General features: G+C 37.4%; 1 protein-coding gene across 2 annotated transcripts; it reads left to right on the top strand.

Annotated features, from left to right (window-relative positions):
- The first annotated feature begins 632 nt into the window (after positions 1-632).
- Positions 633-20,014, top strand: LOC110794223 (alpha/beta hydrolase domain-containing protein VTE7). Of its 2 annotated transcripts, XR_008930804.1 has the most exons (11): positions 633-926; positions 12,754-12,851; positions 12,933-13,030; positions 13,157-13,206; positions 13,447-13,542; positions 13,679-13,768; positions 13,980-14,072; positions 14,161-14,256; positions 15,947-16,517; positions 19,245-19,310; positions 19,720-19,886. XR_008930804.1 is itself a non-coding variant. In XM_021999174.2 (10 exons), exons 1-10 carry the CDS (start codon positions 738-740, stop codon positions 19,861-19,863), a joined length of 1,020 nt encoding a protein of 339 aa, XP_021854866.2. In that variant the 5' UTR covers positions 635-737; the 3' UTR covers positions 19,864-20,014. The 2 variants fall into 2 exon arrangements, 1 of the variants encoding a protein (XP_021854866.2); XM_021999174.2 differs by lacking the exon at positions 15,947-16,517 and having other exon boundaries at positions 635-926; positions 19,720-20,014.
- The last annotated feature ends 2,583 nt before the right edge of the window (positions 20,015-22,597 follow it).

Below are 22,597 nucleotides of genomic sequence, written 5' to 3' on the forward strand. Positions count from 1 at the left end.
GATCTTTACAGAATGGAATATGCATACACGTCTTGATTCATTAGATATTAACATTAATGATAACGCTCCTTTGAAGTGTGCTCGTACTATACAAGTTGCTTGGACAACTCCGACCCCTGTTATTGTGAAAATTAACTTTGATGGCTCAGTTCGTACCAACACTGGAACAATTGGTGTAGTAATTAAGGACCACCTAGGAAATAACGTTGTTAGTCGAACCTATAATCTTGGAACCTCCACTCCACTTCTTGCTGAAACAATAGCTCTTCGTAATGGTCTTCTATTAGCCATCGAAAAAAAATATAAGACATGTTTTAATTGAGGGTGATAAATTATAAATTATCTTGCAGGAACAAACTCAATGCCCCTGGGAAAATAACGGGAGATGCAAGATGTCAAACAACTGTTGATAATTTTGATAGTATTTATTATTGCCACATTTATAGAGAAGCCAATCGTACAACATTATGTTGCCGTCTTAGGTCATCGCATACAAACCCACTAAGAAATTGATCCATACATAGATAGTAATTTTCTTATTTTATATCTTTAAATAAGTTAGGTACAAGCATGACAGAAGACTCTCTAACTTTTGTCGTATTTTCTTTTTAAAAAAATATTTTGTTTTTTATACAACCAGCTGATGAGCTGAGATTTGTCTAACACATATCCAACGTTAGCGGTAACTCATCTTAATTTCAGCCATACACTTGTACGCCGGTGCCGGTGACCATCCAATGTCAACACTAACACCGGGCAATTTATCTCCCTTTTCTCCGAAATCCTCCCCAAATCATGTCAAATTTAGGAGGAATTATAAGGTTTGCTCAAATGGGTTCCCTTCATTTCTTCCCAAAGAAGTCGAGAATATCAAAGATTCATTTGCCCGGAATTTGGCTCAGAGAATTGAGAGGCTCCCCGTTCAGGTGCTTCGTTTTTCTTTGTTCTGTTTTTATTTTTTGTAATTTCACTTCATTTCGTTTTGTTTGTGTTCATGCTTACAAGTTTTTGTCTTTGATGAACAATTATGCTTACCTATTGTCAATTCTTACTATTTCCGCAGAATGAATGGAATATTACCTGTTTTGGTTCCTCAATCTGATTTGCTTGATACCTTATACTTTGTTTGGTTGAAGGGATTGGGGAGGAAAGGGAAAGAAAAGAAATGGTTTATATTATCAATATTATGTTCCCATGTTTGGTTTGATAAATGAAATGGGATTTGATAGGAAAGGAAGGGGAACGAGAGAAAAACTTCTTTTACAAAATTTTGCACTTTTATTAAACCAAACCATTGGAAAACAAAATTTCATTATTTTCCATTCTTTTCACTAATATTGAACCAAATAAAACCTTAACCTACAATCAAACCCCCGCCTGGCATTAGACAATTTTGTAATGTACATGTACTAATGTTCCGTCTTTGTTTTTCATGAAACATTTCAATGATTGCTTAAGATATGATGGGAAGTTGGGATTGCCGAAAAAGACCGGTCGGTTTGGGCTGAGGCATGTATAGACTACCCAAGAATTAATTTCCTTACCCCTGTTGGGAAAGATTACAAATAATCTTGCAGCGGAAATAATATTCGTTTTCCCTTTCGTGTATAAACTAAATATGCTAACAATTATATCTCTATGATATAATAAAATAACTCACAAAGTATTTATAAAATATAAACTAATATTTGATGGTATTCTCTCAAAAAATGTAACGTGTTTCTCTATGTCTGAATTATGTTACAATGTTATATTTATTACTTCCTCCGTTCCACAATAGGTGCATCGTTTCTCTTTTGGACACTATTCATTAACTAACTTTGACAATTATTTTTTCACATTATGTAAAAACAAACATAGTCAAGTGAGATCTTGTTAAATTCGTATCAATGTGAAGATTTCAAATATCAAATTTTTATAATTTTTACTTACATGCAATTAGAGATATTAATGTTCAAAGAAGCATGTTGGGATACGTGAAAAAAAGAAATGATGCATCTATTGCGAAACGGAGGTAGTATATTTTAACTATCAATATGATTACATAATTATAACCATCCTATTACTAAGAAACTAATGATGCAAATTATCGCAGAATAATTTGCCAATAAATGTTTCTTTCTTTCTCACTTCTCTCCTTCTTTTTCTCTCCACATCTTCTCCAAATATGGAGGAATAACCAACAAATCTCCCCCTTCCGACTTTTCCTGTCATGGGAGATTTTCATGCCAAGTATTTGTTTTGCTGGTCCTAAGTCCTTCATAGCAAAGAACTTATTCGTCACCTTCTTCAAATTGGAGATTTTATTGGTATCATGACCAATAATTAACATGTCATCGACATAGAGTAGTAGAATGATAAAATCTCCATCTACAAATCTTTTAATGAACACACAATGATCTGATGTCGTCTTTTGATATTTATGATCTTTCATAAAAGACTCAAATTTTCGATACCATTGTCGCGGTGCTTGCTTTAAGCCATACAAGCTCTTATTCAAATGACATACCATGTGTTCCTTTCCCTTAACCTGAAATCCCTCAGGTTGTTCCATATATATTTCTTCTTCCAAATCACCATGTAGGAAGGCTGTTTTCACATCTAGTTGTTCAATTTCCAAATCCATGCATGCTGCCATGCCAAGAACAACTCCTATTGACGACATTTTCACAACTGGTGAAAATATTTCTTCAAAGTCAATACCTTTCTTTTGACTGAACCCCTTCACAACCAGCCTAGCTTTATATCTTGGTTGTGGATTATTTTCTTCAGTATTTAATCTAAACACCCACTTATTCTTGAGTGCTCGTCTCCCCTTTGGTAGCTGTACCAAATCAAATGTGTGATTCTCATGCAAGGATTTTATCTCATCTTGCATGGCTTCCATCCACTTTTCCTGATGTACATCTTTCAAAGCCTCTTTATAAGACTCTGGTTCTCCCCCTTCAGTAAGTAACTGATATTCACCTCCAGCCAATTTTGCTGGAAGTCGTCTTTCTCTAGTGGATCTTCTTAATTCTGCTTCATGAGATGCTTGATTTTCTTGTTGTGGAATATGTTCCACAATCCACATTCTCATCATCATGAGGTTGATCATCTTGGTGTACTTCTTCCCCGTGATCATCAATTGCATCCGGAGAAGGAACTGGATTCATGATTATAGGCAATTCTTCATGGGATGTTGTAGAATTTCCCAATTTTTGTATGTCTTCAATGGTTTGATCTTCAAAGAAAACATCTCCGCTTCTAACAATTTTTCTTTCAGCAGGACTCCATAACCTATAACCGAAGTCATCTTCAGGATAGCCAAGAAAAATACATTGTTTTGTCTTGCTATCATGTTTTGATCTTTCATCCCTCGGGATGTGAACAAAGGCTCTACATCCAAACACCTTCAAACTTTCATAGTTTAATCTTCTAGACCATATCATCTGTGGAACATCACCATCAAGTGGAACTGAAGGAGAAAGATTAATCAAATGAACATCAGTCTTTACTACCTCCCCCCAAAAAGATTTGGGTAACTTTGCATGTGATAACATCGAACGGACTTTCTCTGTGATCGTTCGATTCATTCTTTCAGCGAGACCATTTTGTTGAGGTGTTTTTGGGACAGTTTTCTCGAGCTTTATCCCATACTTCCTGCAATATTCTTCAAATGGACCTCTATACTCACCCGCATTATCGGATCGCACACATTTTAATTTCATGCCAAGTTCTCTTTCTACTTTTGCATGAAACTCCTTAAACGCGTCAAAAACTTGGTCTTTACTTTTTAAAAGAAAGACCCACACTTTCCTGGAATGGTCATCAATCAATGTAGCAAAATATGATACACCACCAAGAGATTTCTCTACCATAGAACAAACGTCTGTATGAACCAAATCTAGAACCTGAGATCTTCTAGATGGTGGATTTCTTCGAAATGAAACTCTGTGTTGTTTTCCTGCCAAACAATCAACACATGATTTCAAATTAACATCCTTCAAAGGAAGCAGTTGCTTTCGAGTGAGGATTTGCAATCCCTTCTCGCTCATATGCCCGAGTCGCTTATGCCATTGCCATAGCTCGGTTGAACATTCTTCAGCTACATTTATTTGTGAGCTGAGCTTTCCATTTGTGACATAAACGGTTTGTTTCTTTCCGTGAGCAACAATCATCGAGCCCTTTGACAATTTCCACTTTCCATTTGAAAAGTGATATGCATATCCTTCATCGTCAAGTTTACCAGCTGAAATCAAATTCAGCCGAATATCTGGAACATGTTTGACATCGTGTAGTGTAAGATTACAACCTGTATTGGTTTCCAAACAAACATCTCCAATACCAATAATTTTGGATGATCCATCATTTCCCATCCTTACAAAACCAAAATCCCCGGTAGTGTAAGATGTGAAATAATTTATATTTGCAGTTAGATGATACGAAGACGAAGCACCTGTATCAATTACACAACTACAATCATCACTTGTTAGGTTATAACACGCGTCATCACCTACAAAATAAATATCATCACCTACTGTTGTTGCCATGACAATTTTCTTATCTTCATTATCACTACTCCTGTCATTCTTAGATCGCATGTCCCGCTTCCATATTCTACATTCACTTTGCTTATGTCCTGGCTTATGACATTAAAAGCAAGTGAACCTCCTTTTGGATTTTGATCTGCCTCTAGATTTATCTTGACTTTGGGAACTTCTAAACATTGGTCTCCCGCGATTTTCAACAATATGTGCTTCAGTCTGATTTGTCGAGGAAAATTCTTTCCTTCTAGCTTCTTCATTGAATAAGCTGTCTTTCACCATATCAAGGGCGAGTTTACCACTAGGAGCCGAATTGCTCAATGAGATAACAAGAGTTTCCCAGCTACTCCCTCCGTATTTTTTTAAGAGATACACTTGGCCGGGCACGGGTATTAAGAAGAATAATTGAATGAAATAAAATAATAAAGCAAGTGGGGTTTGATAGATATTTTAATAATTAAATATGTGGGGACCATGTCATTTTGGTGGGTGGAGGGTGGGGTGGGTTTATGAAAATATTTGTTTAATAGGATGGTGGGTGATAGGGTATATTAGATGTATTATTTAATTAGATGGTGGGGTTGATAAGTTACTAAAAATGGCAAGTGTATCTCTTAAATAAATACGGCCGGAAAAGGCAAGTGTATCCCTTAAAAAAATACAGAGGGAGTATCAGGTAATGAGCTGAGGAGTAATAAGGCTTGGACTTCATCTTCAATGTCCATGCTGACATTTGTTAACTGATTAACAATGCCTTGAAATTCATTCATATGTTCTGCCATATTTTTACCTTCCTTGTATAGAAGACGAACCAACCTTCTCACTAATGTAGCTTTATTTAAAGTTGTCTTCCTCTCATACATTGACTCAAGCTTTTTCCAAAGCTTGTAGGCATCCGTGTCATTAGCAACATGTTGGAAAATGCTTTGATCAATATGTTCTCGTATCAGCCCGACCGCCGTACGATTCTCCAATTTCCATGCATCTTCAGTTTTATGTTCCGATTTATTTTCTTCCTCGATGGGCTTATACAAGTCCTTACAATAAAGGATATCCTCCATTAGAGACTTCCACATGGAATAGTTGGATGATGTCAATTTAATCATTCCTGATAGGCTTACCATTGAATCTTCCATTTGTTTATATACGATGACGTATATGTACGTATCCGGCTCTGATACCAGACTGTTGGGAAAGATTACAAATAATCTTGGAGCGGAAATAATATTCGTTTTCCCTTTCGTGTATAAACTAAATATGCTAACAATTATATCTCTATGATATAATAAAATAACTCACAAAGTATTTATAAAATATAAACTAATATACGATGGTATAATCTCAAAAAATGTAATGTGTTTCTCTATGTCTGAATTATGTTACAATGTTATATTTCTTATATTTTAACTATCAATATGATTACATATTTATAACCATCCTATTACTAAGAAACTAATGATGCGAATTATCGCAGAACAATTTGCCAATAAATGTTTCTTTCTTTCTCACTTCTCTTATTTTTCTCTCCTTTTATTTCTCTTTGTCTTTGCTAATTACATCTTCTCCAAATATGGAGGAATAACCAACACCCTTTTTCATCTTTTCAGGACATATTTGAGTTCTTTTTTTGAAGGTAAAAATTAGTTCATTAATAAAATAGTCATACGACATCTACAATAGAAATCAAAACAAACAAATACAAAAGAACTTGGATCAAATGAAATACTAATCCGTCAAAACCACGATCGTTGTAGATTAGATCTGACAATGATGAATACCTCTTTCACATCCCTGTTTGATACAGCCTTCAACGAGGGGGTCTTTCGATCTGTTGTAGCTTTGGTATTGAATTAAATTCAATTCAATTGATTGGAGACGTATGAATGACTTGGGTATACTTTGTGAGAGAAAAGTCACAAGTCTTCTCTATTTTCCTTAAATGGAAAATTCTTGTGGAGAATCAAAGTGGATATTCGCTAAAATCCATAAGAAGCGATAATGGCACGGAGGATACATCCAAAAATTTTGATAAGTTTTGCCAAGATGAAGGAGTTGAGCATCAACTTACAGTTACATATACACAACAAAATGGTGTTTCCGAAAGGGAAAATAGGACCGTAATGGAAATGGCTAGATGTTTGCTTGAAGAGAAAGGACTTCCAAAGAAGTTATGGGCTGAAGCAGTATACACCTCGGCTTATATACAAAATCGAGGAATGACCAAGGCTGTGAGAAGCATGACACCTTTAGAAGCTTGGTCTGGGTATAAGCCAATAATAAAACATTTCTGTGTGTTCGGGAGCATATGTTATTTTCACGTTCAAGATCAGAAACGGAGCAAGCTAGATGCTAAAGCTAAGAAAGGAATATTATTGGTTATAGTTCTCAATCAAAAGATTACAGAATTCTCAATCTAGAAAATGAGAAAGTTGTCATAAGTCGAGATGTTACTTTTGACGAGGATGCATTGTGGAATTGGGAAACAAAGAAAGAAGAAAAAAAACACATAAATATTTCAATAATAAGAACAACTTCCTTACAAAATGAAAGCGAAGTTGATTTACCTCATACACCATTAAGTTTACCTCGAGCACCACCCTCTTCCCAGATTACACCAGATAATATGAATGCCACTGGTCCTAGAGGAAAGAAGTCCATCACAGAGTTGTATGAAAGATTTCCGGAGATTAATGATATTGAAGATTCAGAATCTTGTCATGTAGCAATCATTGAGCCTACTCATTATAATGAAGCCGTTAAATTTTCAGAATGGAGGGCTGCCATGAAAGAAGAAATTCGAATGATTGAAAAATTTGAAACTTGGGAACTAGTTGAGAAACCTCCTCATAAGAAAGCCATTGGTGTCAAGTGGATTTACAAGATCAAATTCAATCCTGATGACACTATTTTAAAATATAAAGCAAGACTTGTAGTCAAGGGTTATTCTCAACAATTCGGCATCGATTACAATGAGACATTTGCGCCTGTTTCAAGATATGACACTATTCGAGTTGTTTTAGCCCTAGCTGCCTCAAAGAGTCAAAGGGATGGATGGTACATCAAATGGATGTCAAATCAGCATTACTCAATGGGTATTTGAATGAGGAGATATATGTTCAACAACCGCTTGGATTCGAAGTGAACGGGCAATTTGACAAAGTCTTGAAGCTCAAAAAGGCCTTATATGGTCTAAAGCAGCCTGGTACAACAGAATTGATGATTATTTCATTCAGGAAGGGTTCGAAAAAAGTATAAGTGAGCATACCCTTTATGTTAAGAAACATAAGAATGAAGAAATTCTTATCCTTTCCTTATATGTGGATGATCTAATCATCACAGGCAATAATCAGGAATTGATTATAAATTTCAAGAAGAAAATGATGCAAGAATTCGAGATGACTGATCTAGGACTTCTGAGTTATTTCCTCGGTATGGAAGTTAATCAGAGTTTAGAAGGAATTTTCATTTGCCAGAAGATGCAGAAGGTTTACTAAAGAAATTCATGTGGGAGAATTGCAATCCTGTGACAACTCCACTTCAAGTTAATGAGAAGTTGTCCAAGGATGATGGACACAAGAAGGCAGATGAGAGAATCTACATAAGCATAATTGGAACCTTACTCTATCTTACTGCAACTAGACCTGATATTATGTTTGCAGCAAGTTTCCTCTTTAGATTTATGGAGAATCCAAGCCAACTTCACTTAGGAGCTGCTAAAAGACTCTTAAGATACGTGAAGGGAACCACAGGCTATGGCATTCAATTTCAGACCTCTAACAATCCAAGAGTAGTTGGTTATACCGACAGTGATTGGGCAGGTTCTCAAGTTGATATGAGAAGCACCTCAGGTTACACATTTACACTAGGAAATGGTGTGCTTTCGTGGTTATCTCAGAAACAAGACACAATTCCCCAATCTACAGCTGAAGCAGAATATATTACAGCTTGTGCAGCTGTGAATCAAGCAATATGGCTAAGAAAGATTATGTCGGACCTCGGTGAATTTCGAGGAGCTACTATCATTCATTGTGATAATAAGTCAGCAATAGCCATTGCTAAAAATCCAGTCTTTCATCGAAAAACCAAACGTATAAAAGTGAAGTATCACTTCATAAGAGAAGCAGAGAATGAAGGTGAAGTTAAACTTGTTCATTGCAAGGGAGATGATCAAGTTGGAGACATTTTCACCAAACCCCTTCCAAAGGGTAGATTCGAGATACTAAGAAACATGCTTGGGATGAGAGAGAAGAGTTCCAAGGAGCAGCGTTAAAATAATGGCCTCTCCTCTCACTTAATAAGCATAGATTTATATTAATTTACTATATAATTCAAACTCTATTATTAGTGTTAAATTATCTATCATTTAAAAGAGGTGTAGAAGAGAAAATATTTCCCTACCTTTATTTCTTTAAGTAATTGATGTAGTATATATATATATATATATATATATATGTCGTAAGAGAGAATAAAAACATAACACATTTTTGTTCTTTAATATTTTCTCTCCAATTCTTTCTCCACATTCTTTGCCCAATTTAGCACAAAGCCTCTTACAAGGCTAACAGGATTTAATTTGACCATGGGCTTAGGTGTATGTGATTAGACTGATCTTGGAGACAATTGTATTTACTGTTATAGAGTTATAGCTGGACTATAACAGCAATATGTGCCTTTTCCCCTTTCTCTGTCTTATGACTAGGTGTTGTCTTATGACTAGGTGTTGACTGGTCTAACCTCACTACACATCATACTCTAATGTACTTTGCAAATTGACTGAAAAAGAATATAGTTCTCACTGCATGGCTATAGCCATGGCATGGATGTGCTGAATATAGACAATGTAATTGAAGAGGACTTGTTAACGTATTATCCAAAAGTACAAATGGAAAACATGGGCCATTGTTTTTTCGTTCAAGATTCACCATTATGACAATGGATAGGATTGAGTGAAGGAGAAGGATTCATGTGACCGACTCTGAGATGACGTCACGACTGTGTAGTCGACCCTTCCTTTTCGGATTACGTTCTAATATTGTTGTCTTTGGTGTTATAAGAATGAACTTAATTAGTTAAAAAATGTGTGTGTTAGAGTAAACATTTCTTCAATAAAGGCTGAATTACCCGTGTCTTGATTTTCAACCCAATTGCCCAAGATTTTGGATGTGCTTGAGGGCTTTGTATGAGATTCTTTATAAGAAAGTCAAAAACTTCCTTGCGTCTCCAACATAGAAGAAATGAAGATCATGGAAATAGCAGCAGTTGCCAAAGAGCGACATTATTCAAGCTTTACGTCATTAGTCACAGACTCACATCCATCATAACTTAAAAATCGCGTTTTGATCGGCTCAAAGTCCTATATGTACCCACCAGCTCATAATATGATATGGAATTAGTGTAACCATACCCAAAAAAAAACGCGGATGTGGCCACGTTCGCGGTAACGGTCACGTTGTCGTGGAAACAACTTGTAACGAATGAATAGAAAGAATTGCTAATGATACGGTTTGTCACATTAACATGTCTAAGCTTTTTTTTATTATATTTTAAGTCTAAAAAGTATTATTACAACACAATATAACCAAATATATCATAATATGTGAGGGTCATATATTTTTATGAACAAATAATCACTCGAAATATCATGTTTCATAAATTATATAACTAATTACTCCACTAAAATATTTTTGGCCATTTGTGCAAAAGGAAGGTGTAACAAGAAAAAAAGCGTCCTAACGCGGCTGGTCACAATTATGTATGTTAGAGTTATGGTATATCTAGGGTTCTAGTATGTGTAGGAAATAGAGTTGCGTTAGGTTAGGAATCTAATAGAGTCCTAAACCTAATATAGTTATGTTATGGTTTCCTATATACCAATGATGTAACCAAGTTATGATTAAGGTGTCGAGTTATATTATCGTCAATCAATATTTTAATATCTGTAGTTTAACATGGTATCGGAGCTTTCCATAATTTTGGATTGATCTTACGCTTCCGCAAAAGTCTCCGGCCGGTGGGTATGAGTAACCCACCGGTTGGATTTGTTAGCCTCTCAAAAGTTGAGATTTTTTAATGGACACGGTGTGTTGTTGACAGTGATAGTCTTGTTTATTGGTGCGTTTTTTTTCTTTGTCGTTGCTGGTCTGGTGGCTTGCTATTTGGCCGGATGAGTTAGTTTTTTGTGCACGTGCAAGAGTGTACTTGCAATCACGTGTGCATGAGTGTACCCGCGCTAGTGTGACTAATCGTTAATGTGGTGCACAAGTTTCAATCGGACAAGGAGTGTACCTGTTCGTTGGTTTTGCGCGGAATCAAAAACAGGAGTGTACCTGCGTTTGTGTTGGTGCTCAACGTGTCCTAGCATTGCCAAACTCTTCACCAGTTATTGCGGAGTGTATCGCACAAAGGAACAGGAGAGTACCGGTTTGTCTCGACATCAAATTGATAGTTTCGGTCGTCATGATTTTACACCCCAATCGTACCGTTCGTATTACTGTCGTTACGATTGCGGGGAGTGTTAGAGTTATGGTATATCTAGGGTTCTAGTATGTGTAGGAAAGTAGAGTTGTGTTAGTTTAGGAATCTAATAGAGTCCTAAACCTAATAGTTATGTTATGGTTTCCTATATATACCAATGATGTAACCAAGTTATGATTAAGCTGTTGAGTTATGTTATCGTCAATCAATATTTTATTATCTGTAGTTTAACAACGTAACAGGCGATGCGGGGAGAAAGATGTGGTTTTTGTTGCACCGTTATGTAACAGGGTTTGGCGGAACGAAAAATCCAAAACCTGTTATAGAACGGTCGTTACATAATGGAACGGCCAAGTTTGAATTTCATTAGTGTAACTATTTAAGGTCCATAAGGATATTTATAATAGAATAAGTATGGACCTTGAAACATCAAATACTTTGTGTTTGACGAATATTTGTTACACTCATATCCAACTAGAAACTGAATATGATGATTGTTTTTTCAATTAACTATTAATAAACTCTTCCATTTGAAAAATTAAATTTCCCTCTACTGCATGACAGTAGTTTTCTTATGTCGTAGATTCAAATTCTTCAATGCTCTCAATTTTTATCGTTAAGCTTCGTATGGAATGAAATAAGTGACAAATGGGCTACGGAGTATAACTCTATAAATACGTTGACAAGGGTGCCATGTTTTATTCATGGACTTCAGAAAAAATTGTAGAGTTCTATCCAAAGTGGCCTACATCAATGTAGCAACTTTCGAGGGATTTTAGGAATCAAATTACCCACAAAATTTGACATGGCAGAACACAAGGAATAGTTTGTATTTCTGAATTTGATATCACTAGCATAGTAGATAGTTTATATGTAGCGTATTTACATAACTGCCTGTGAAGAAGTGTCAAGTGTTTTTTAGCCATTGCTTATGAAGAAATGTGAGTTTAGAAATAAACACCTCAGCTTGACCAAAGAACTAAACCCTGATCCTGAAGTCCCTGATTACTTGTTAATCTAGTGAAAAAAAATTCTGTCTTACATCATGTAAAGTATTCTATTCAGGCTGTTACATTATTTCAGGAATATGAAGCTGTTTATACATAACCGCTGTTGTGATAGAGGAAGTTTTCCGGTTTAGGGTGAGGATAGTTTAAGATCCCTTCCTCTGAACGAATCCTTTTCTGAGAGGCACTTAATCAAAGTAATCTCTCTTTCAGGAAATGTTGGTCCTAAAAAGAGTAGCTTAGCGACTGAATTTCATTATATGTGAGATTGAAAGATGTGGTTTTCCAACTGTTAGAGAATAAGCCACTCTATATTTATTTTCTCAAAGCACTTAGTCCAATTACTTGAAGACCGACTCCAAACTTAGTTACTACTTACTAGGAGAAGATAGAAGCTCACTGAAAGCCTTATAACCTGACATAGAACACACTCACACAGTTATGCAAATGTGTCTTTCATCAGCTTCTTGTGACCTTCTTTTAAAGGCATTGGTTAAGAGGTATCACTTTGAATATAAAAGTGATTGAGGTTAGGGGTTCTTCTTGCTATTGCTTGGTCAATGTTGTAACATCCTTGAAAGTTCTATACTTCCACTGTTCTGTTTTTTCTCTCTGTTGAAATTCTAATATTGAAGATTTTCATTGAAATATTCATTAGTTGACAAGATCACTTACAGATCCTAAAGTGATGCCCATTTAATAGATATTGATAAAACACTAACAAATGCAACCTTGATGTATTCCAGTTGACATCTTCGGGGACTTCTGTCATGAGTAGTTGTGTAAGGCCTATGATGCAACGAAAGGAGGCTGATCCTATTTTTCTCCTGCATGGATTTGATAGGTAATCGCTATTTTTCACCAGATGTTGGTTTGGAAGCAATTTTTCAGAGCTTCTCTATAGTTCATTGCGTTCATTCTTCAGTTCTTGTTTAGAATGGCGATACACATACCCATTGCTTGAGGAGGCTGGCTTGGAGAGCTGGGCCTTTGATGTCCTTGGTTGGGGGTTTTCTGATTTAGGTATATGTCGTTGCTTTGGATTCGAACACCTACAATGTGGGTCTCTCTTTCTTGTTATTCCCCTCTACATATTTTTTCTCATTTGATTATGTTATACTTTTTCCAACTTCTGTTTTTTGGTACTAGAAAGGCTTCCACAGTGTGATGTAGCATCCAAGCGCGAACATTTGTACCAGGTCCTTTTCTTAAATTCCTCTTTGTTGTCCTTTCTTTTCTTTGATAGAGAAAAAATTGAAGAATTTTGCTGACTGTCTGAAGTGATTTAGAAACTTTTCTCCAAACAACTATTCAATAATATACTGAAGTTAATAATAATCAATGGAATAGTTGCTTTCCGCATAATTTTTCTTCTACATGGAGGCATCTTTCAAATTGCCAATCCTGTATGACCTCTTCGTGTTACTTGTCTATCACAGTTCTGGAAATCCTACATTAAAAGACCAATGATACTTGTTGGACCAAGTCTTGGGGCTGCTGTTGCAATTGATTTTGCAGTTAACCATCCAGAAACAGTAAGTAGTTCGGCACCGCACCTCTGTCACAGATATGACATATATACGTCTTTGCAGCTTGGAGTTTAATTGCTTATACAGCATAGAGATATGTGGCTACAATCGGAATTTAACTTTTTTTCTCCTGATGCATTAGGTCAGCAAACTGATTTTGATTGATGCAAGTGTATACACAGAAGGTACAGGCGACATGGCCAAACTGCCCCGTCTATTTGCTTATGCTGGTGTGAGTACTAGTCTTTAATGTAATTGATATCCTTCTGTATTCATGTATGTAAGTAGTACTTCTTTATTTCTTTGCTTTCAAAATATAGAAAGCTGGCCGCCATTCTTGTCTCAATTTAAACTAGCAGACTTTCTCTGTGTGGTTAAATATACGGACCAAAGTTAAATCTATACTGCAAATGTGTTAAATTCTTAATGTTCTGTTTGAATAGGTTGCTTTACTGAAAAGTGTTCCCCTACGACTCTATGTAAATCGTATAGCCTTCAATGACGTATCCTTCAGTACCAGTTTGGACTGGATGAATGTGAGAATCCTCTTTTATACAGTTTAAAATCTAAAATTGAAGGAATGACTTTGGGTTTTAAGTTACGTTTTATCATGTGCTCCAACAGATCGGTCGTTTGCATTGCCTTTTTCCTTGGTGGGAGGATGCAACTGTTGCTTTCATGAGAAGTGGAGGTTATATAGTTGTTCCCCTAATAAAGCAGGTATATGAAAATGCATATTTTTAAGGGTTTCACTAGTTACCTGTGTTATTGAATTCCATTGTTATCGCTCTCCGAAAAGTTGTTTGGGATATCTTTGAATAATATTTTGTTTGAATACTGATATGATTATGGCTTCTTTAGGATAAACTTTATCATTAATGTGCCTCAGATATAACTAATTACGGATTAAATAACAATTGGTGGGAGAAGGATTGTTAATCTCATGGAGTTTAAAGTCCTGAAAACTGGTGGCAGTAGATGAATTGACTCCATATATAATCCTACAGGTCTATTTGGTAGGCAGTAATAGGAATGCAATATATTGTGAGAAAAGACATATTATCATGAATATTATGATGTTATTATATGCTTAACAACCGTAGTTTTGATGAATGATACCTTTATTTGATTAAAGTTGTTGTGTTTTGTCACCTTGGCTTTGCCTGATTGTGTTTGGATAGAAGATGAGCAAGGTAAAATGATGAAACAGCAGGTTGTTTATGACTGGACTCCTCCCTTTTGCAAGTCTTGCAACAAGGTGGGACATGATTGTGCTAAGACAGCTCCTGTTAAACCTAAACAGGTTGTGAAGCCAAAGAGAGTCTGGGTGCCAAAGAAGGTTCAACCAGTGAATCCTGTTACTACTGCTGCTCAAGTTGCCACTCCTAGTAACCAAGGTCTTCCTACTCCAGACTCAAACACTGGATGGAAGGTTGTTACAAGGAAGACCCAGAGTAAGGGAGGTGGTACAGTTGTGGGAGTGGACAACTCCTTTGCTGTGTTGGAACAAGAGTCTGATGAGGACTTATCTGATGATGAGAGAGATGATGAGAATGATGGGAGTGGGGCAGTAGGTTCTGGAAAAGACCCACCTAATCCATGAATATCTGTACTTGGAACATAAGAGGGCTTAATGAGCCTCTTAAAGCTAATGAAGTTAGGAGGTTCCTTAATAATCATAGTATTCATGTAGTAGCTTTAGTAGAAACAAGAGTAAGGGTTGGAAATAAGGAGAAGGTTCAAAAGACATTTGGGGGTCTTGGACTTGGTTTTGTAACTATCCTCATTCTCCTAAAGGTAGAATTTGGGTTGGTTGGAAGACTGCTGATGTGGACCTTCAGATTCTTAGTAGTTCCTCTCAAAATGTTCACTGTTGGATTCACACTAAGGACCATAGATTTTCTTCTTTCTTTACTGCTGTTTATGGTTTGCATAGTGTAGGGCATAGGCAAGCTTTGTGGGATGAGCTGATCCAGATTAGCCTTAGCAATCATGCTAGCCCTTGGTTGGTTGCTGGTGATTTCAATTCTATTCTGTACTCAGGGGATAGAATTAATGGTTGTGAGTAATGCAGAAACCAGGGATTTTCTACAATGTATTTCAGAGTGTGATCTAAATGAACTGCATAGCACTGGTTGGTGGTTGGTTCTTTTCCTGGTCTAGTAAGGGTACAGATGATCCTAGAGTGTGGAGCAGGATTGACAGGGCATTTGGGAACATGAAATGGATGGACTCTTTTGCTGATTTGTCTACTAAGTATTTGAATCCTTCCTTGTCTGATCATTCCCCTATTATCATTCCTTGCATTACAAACTCTTCCTCTGGAGGGAGACCTTTCAAATTTATGAATTATTTGGCAGATCACTCCTCTTTTAAGGGCAGACCTAATTGTGGTTGATTGTTGGAACAGGGAAAATAGGGGTAGACCAATGGCTCAAATCTGGCTTAAGCTGAATAGAGTTAAACACAAGTTGAAGACATTACATAAGGAGGAGTTTTCTCACACTGTGGAGAAAATTGAGTATTACAGAAGTGAGTTAGACAATTTGCAGACTCAGATGAGGAGTGATAGTAGTCCTCACTTGCTCATTGCTGAAAAAGAGCTCATTTGCAATCTCAGAAAGTGGATGGCTATTGAAGAACAAGCTCTTAAGCAGAAGTCTAGGGTTCAGTGGGTTAAGGTGGGAGATTCTAACCACCAGTTCTTCTGCAATGAAAGAGAGAGATATTGTATTAATAAAGTGCATCTGCTACATGGAGATGGGGGAATGGAGATCACTGAGCCTGTTGAGATTCTGTCCATGATCATTGACTTCTACAAACAGCACCTGGGTTCAGCTCTTCTCTGCCTGGCTTGGATGTGCCCACTATCAGAAATGGAAATGGCTTATCTTCTGAAGCTAGATCTTTGCTATGCTTGCCTGTTACTGTAGATGAGATTGATGATGCACTGGCTAGCATTGACTCCTCCAAAGCCCCAGGTATGGATGGGTTTAACTCTTTCTTTTTTAAGAGGAGTTGGCCTATTATAAAACATGATGTGTATAGAGCAGTGATGGATTTCTTTGACTCTGGTTTTCTGTATGGCAAGTTTAATTGTACTGCAGTGACTCTGGTCCCTAAAGTCCCTTGCCCTACTTCTGTTGCTCAGTTTAGTAGTTTAGGCCCATTGCTTGTTGTTCTACCATGTACAAGATTATCTCTAAAATTTTGACTGCTAGGCTACAAAAGGTGGTGTCTGAAGTGGTTTCTGAATATCAAGCAGGGTTTGTGCCTGGCAGGAACATCTCTGATAATATTATTGTTGCAACTGAGTTGATAAGGGGGTATAATAGGGCTCACATGTCCCCTAGGTGTATGGTTAAGGTAGATTTGAGGAAGGCATATGATTCTGTTGAATGGCCATTTCTATTCATGGTGTTACAGGAGCTTGGCTTCCCTGGTCAGTTTATTCAGTGGGTGCACTCCTGTGTCACTTCTGTGAGCTATTCTATACTTGTTAATGGCAAACCTATGTTACCTTTTCCTGCAAAGAAGGGTCTTCGACAAGGGGATCCTCTTTCCCCTTTCTTGTTTGCCATATGCATGGAGTATCTAAGTAGATGTATGAAGAATCTGGCTTCCATTCCTGATTTCAATTTTCATCCTAAATGTGAGAAGGTGAAGCTCACTCATCTCATGTTTGCAGATGATTTATTGCTTTTTGCTAGAGGTTGCAGCTTATGTTTAAAGCTTTTTCCTGCTTCTCTCAAGCTTCTGGTTTGGAAGCTAATATGGAAAAGACTGAGATCTACTTTTCTGGTGTTCCTCAATGGGAACAAGATGCAATTATGGTATCTCTTGGTATTTCTAAAGGCAGCCTTCCTTTTAAATACTTAGGAGTCCCCCTGTCTAGCTCCAAACTAACCATAAACCAGTGCAAACCTCTCATTGACAAGTTCTATTCTAGAGTTTCTTCTTGGGTTGCTAAGAAATTGTCCTATGCTGGAAGGTTACAGTTGGTTAAGGTGATTCTGTTTAGCCTTCAAACCTACTGGAGCCAAATCTTTATGCTCCCAAAAAAGGTTATCAGAGAAATAAAGAGAATTTGTAGGACTTATTTGTGGACTGGTGACACTAAAACCTCTAGGAAAGCTCCCATTGCTTGGGATTCAGTGTGTAAGCCTAGAGTTGCTGGTGGGCAAAATGTTAAAAATTTCCATCTTTGGAATAAAGCTGCTATTCTGAAGCTCTTGTGGGCTTTGGCTTTCAAACCTGATGCATTATGGGTTAAGTGGGTCAATGCCTACTATATTAAGGGCAAGGACTTGTTCACCATGGCTTTGCCAGGTTCTGCTTCTTGGGTTCTTAAGAAGATTTGGGGGTGTAGAGACTTGCTGGATAGGGATCCTATGTGCAAGCAAATTTTCTTTGCAACTGGTGGTTACTCTATCAGGAAAATGTACCTGAGTTTGTTGGGTCAGTTTCCTAAAGTTCAGTGGAGGAGAGTTTTATGCAATAACTTTGCTAGTCCTAAAAGTCTATTCATTCTGTGGCTTGCTGTGCATGGGAGACTTCCTACCAAAGACAGACTCCTGCAGTGGGGTATAGTTACTGATGGTGTTTGCAGTTTGTGTGGAGTTGATTCTGAATCTGTGCAGCATCTGTTCTTTCAGTGTTCTTATTCAAGGCAAGTGTGGCAGAATTTCTTGCAGATTCTGAACATCAACAGGAATAGTCAAGTTTTTGATCAAGAGGTTCAGTTTGCTATTAGAATGAGTAAGAAATGTATTGCTGTGAGTAAACTTCTCCTTGCTGGTTTTGCTGAAGCAGTCTATAGCCTGTGGATACAAGGAATCAAAGAGTCTTTGCTGGTCATGTACAATCAGCTGAGCAGATTGTTAAAGAAATTGTTTTTAAGGTTGCCTGTAGATGTAGGGATTCAGACATAGATTTGCTGCTGTATTAGGCCTGTTTGTTGTCAGGCTCTAGTATTAGGTGGTTTTTGTTGTTCCTGTTGGGGAACTTGTGTGTCGTTGTTTTGGAGTTTGTAAAACTTTGAGCTGTTGCTCTTTCCTTTTGGTTTATAAATATTTTATTTGCCAAAAAAAAAAAGTTGTGTTTTCCATATTTGTGGGATTCAGGTTTCTTTGTAGATGTCATATGACTTTTTATTAATGAATTGATTTTGTTAAATTCATTCCTGTTTCTGTAGTTTATTACCCGCTACCGAACGGGACGCTAGTGGAATAAAGTATAGGTATACTTCTAAGATTGTTGTTCTGGTGTAGTATGTCTGAATTTAGAAGTGAATTAAAATTTTGACAAGCTCAGTTTGGACTAAATGATTTGAAAGAAACCAATCAACCATTTTCTTATGTGATCTTGCATATGTGATCTGTCTGTTTTAACTCTATAGTGATGTCCTTGGTTTTTAGATCACATTTTCAGTTAATGAGAAGTGTAGCTGTTTTCTTAGGATGCTCTGCCAAAGACCATGATGTCATAAAGTTGACATGCAAAATCTTGAGCTCTTGTTCTGAAACTATATGAACCTGCTGTAACTATAGTTGTAATTGTGTGTTCTGAACTCAAAAGGTGTTAGTTCTTTCCCCTGTCTTTCTATTAGAAAGATTGATGATTGGTTGTACTATTACTGAAATTTGTGCATGGAACGTTATAGACAGTGTTGCATTTACAATAATGTTTGCTGTAACACACTTTGACAGGTAAAGCAGCAGACGCTTATAATATGGGGTGAGGATGACCAGATAATCAGCTACAAGCTAGGATTGGTATGTCTCCGTGAATCTCGTTTTCTATTAATTACTTCACAAGTCAGTTTTTGCCATATTCGATCAGTTTCCTTTGATTCTTGGAAAATTGAGATGATTTTTAAGCGGATTGCATAGAATGACATTCCATAAGTGTTCATTTTGGTTGGCTCTCAAATATCTTCACTCTTCAGTTCTATCATTCTCTGTGCGAAGACAATGGCTTTGTATGTGTGTTAAGTCCACCCTTATCTTAGGGTGAAATAAACGAATTACAAAAATTTCAAATCACTTATGCACACTTGGGTTTAATTTTACAGCAGCAAAGTATTTATGGAATAAAAATGTTTGTAATCTTTTACCTAGGTGAAAATAGTGTGAAACTGAGGTGATTCTGACAAATATTTGTAATTTGGGGAATAACTTGCAGGAATTGCACGGGGAGCTGGAAGATGCAAAATTCCGTCAAATACCAGATTGTGGGCACATCCCGCATGTAGAAAAACCAAGTTTAGTTGCTGACTTGATTATCAAATTTGCTCAACAGAAGTGTAGTAAATTGTCAAGAGTATGATTTTATATGGTCATGATTCTGAATATAGTGACTCATTGGGGTGGTAATAATGCGTTTCATAGCTTACATGTAAGTAAACAAGTCTGTTCGTAACTTTTGTCTTGTGTAAAAATCATTTTTTTGTTTATTATGATTTACTTTTTTGTTTGTACTTTTTGTTCTTAGTAGGTTACTGGTTTCTCAAAAGAATTCCGAGCAGGCCATCATTTTCTTCTTTATTATGATAAGCTTAGATCAGAATCTCGGTGTCCAAATTTCAGCCTCCAGCAGTCCCAATATTTTATACCCCTACAATTGCTCATATTTAACAATGCCCTCCGACATTACTATAAATATGACCCACTAATTATTACTCAGGTATGCAATTTTTCCTAAACGGACTCTCTCTACTTTTTCTCTCTACAAGAACTGACTTGAGCGTCGGAAAAGGTTTTCTCGGGAACTGACATGAGCATCAGAAAAACAACAGCCAAATACTCAAAAACAACAGCCCGATTGAAGGAAACGGTTCGCCTGGTTGACGGAACTTCCCCTATTTTATACTTAGCATTTTCTTCACAGAAACAGTTGGCGCCGTCTGTAGGGAAGCCAACTACAAGCCATGGTTAATACACGACAAACTAGACAACACTCTTCAGCTGGAGAATCAAACCATTCTTTGTGCCCGGACAACAGCGAAAACCCCCCTCGCCTTTGGAACAGCAGGCCCGCAGGAACATCACCGTTCACCCGGGGCGATCTTATTGACATGGCAGCCAGTTCAACGATACACTTGAGAGAACAGTCGTGCAATAGTGATCAATCAAGATGGAGGTGAAGACACTTCTCGAAAGCCTCCCTCTCATAGCCCTGACATCCCACCAAGGAGGGAACGCTCAAGGACACATGTGAGTACCAGGGCGCAGCCCTCGGGAACACGACCAAGAGAGGGACCTCCCCCAACACAAGTGATGCTCGACGGATCATAGAGCGCATGATGCAGAGAGGAGATATGGACGCCCGAGAGGTGATCAATCAACAAAGATAGGATGAAGCACGCCTTGAAGTGAGGGAGGACATGAGGGAGATAAGAAGACGTCGAACAACACAAGGCCTACCAGCCGAGGATGACTATACCATGTCCGCCCAATCATCTCCACAAGAGTCATATAATAGGCCTACAAGCCACATGCCTCCTTCAAGAAGAGGAGAAGCCGATAAATATGTCACCCAAAAGCAACCAAGGCAAATAAACGCCCGAAGGGAACCGTCCCCCATGCCAAGGCAAAGGTTGAAGGAAATAATGCCCTTGGTCCAAGTATGCATTTAATGGTAAGTCTAATAAATGCGGTTCAGTATTAATTATACAAGTTAATAATTCAGTGAGATCAAGTGAATTGTATGCCTAGCTAGAGGCCGCTTCAGTTCAAGTGGATTAATGATATTAATCCACAACTTACTCTTGACTGATCCCGTAGGGTCACACAAATAGTACGTAAACGGATCAAGTATTTAATGGCATTAAATACTCCATCTATGGATATTCAGAATCGACGGATCTTGGTTTCAGTGGGAGCTGAGATCGTCAGAAGCAAATAAATGAATACTCCGGAAACGATGATATTGCCGGAAACGGAAATATGGATCGTATCGGATATATAAATATTATCCAAGTCGTAGATGTTGCCGGAAACGGAAACATGGTACGTATCGGAAAATTTTATCGGAAATGGAAATATTGCCGGAATCTGAAATATTGCCGGAAACGGAAATATTGTCGGAATCAGAAATATTATCGGAATCGGAAAATAATTCCGGAAACGGAAATATTAAATATTCGTTCGAAACGGAATTAATTCCGGAATCGAAAATGTTAAATATTGTTCGTATCGGAAATGAATTCCGGAATCGGGAAACTAATCGGAAGCGCGTCGTACGAATTAGCATTGGACGAGCTTGCTAGACGAAGGCATCCAGCAAGCATGACGCGCCACACAAACAGCCCAAGGCTACGCCAGGCCCACCGCAAGGCAGGCCCAGCGCGCGCCTAGGCTGCGGCAGCTTCGTGGGCTTCGTAGCTCCGTGGGTTTTGCGCGGGCATGGCCTGCGCGCATGCGGGTCATGCTTGTGTGAGTGTTTGTGCTTCCGTACGAAACCTAAATCGTGTAGGATTCGTTTAATGATTAAATTCCTATTCCTAATGGATAAATTAATTAATAGAGTTTTAATTAGATTCTAGTTAATTAATTCGTTTCCTAGTAGGATTCCAATACCTTTTCCATACCCTATAAATAGGTGATTAATGCTCACAATGTATAACGAGTTTTCTAAGTATCAAAAAGAGAGAATTTTTAAGCAAAAAATTTAGTCACTTATTTGCCTCACATTAGCCGAAAATTATAGTACCTTAAGGGCAATTCTAGTTAGTCAAACTTAAGGCGGATCCGGACGTGCTGTGGACTTTCTACGGAAGGAAGACACTTGGAGTCCTAAAGACTTGTTCTTGTTCGGTTCGGGCGCACCAAGGGAGGGCACGCTACAAACAGTATGCATCCTAATTATGCTAATTGTTATGTGGCAATTAATTTGGATTCCTGGCTTTAATGGTTTTTCCGCATGATTTATATTCAGTTATATGTATCATAACCTTACAGTATCAGAGCCTCTAATTAATTCCATAATAATTGCTTAACATGGTTAAATTTTATAAATTTGCAAGGAATTAAAAGGGGTGATTAATTTTCGTAGTTGTAAT

The sequence above is a fragment of the Spinacia oleracea genome, chromosome 3 (genome assembly GCF_020520425.1).
Source record: "Spinacia oleracea cultivar Varoflay chromosome 3, BTI_SOV_V1, whole genome shotgun sequence".
NCBI lineage: Eukaryota > Viridiplantae > Streptophyta > Magnoliopsida > Caryophyllales > Amaranthaceae > Spinacia > Spinacia oleracea.

Excerpts from the sequence above, each read along its gene's own strand:
- LOC110794223 (XM_021999174.2), top strand. The coding sequence starts at position 738 with ATGTCAACACTAACACCGGGCAATTTATCTCCCTTTTCTCCGAAATCC. Across the intron at positions 927-12,753 it reads TTGAGAGGCTCCCCGTTCAG|TTGACATCTTCGGGGACTTC; the intron begins GTGCTTCGTTTT and ends GATGTATTCCAG. Across the intron at positions 13,543-13,678 it reads CAGTTAACCATCCAGAAACA|GTCAGCAAACTGATTTTGAT; the intron begins GTAAGTAGTTCG and ends CTGATGCATTAG.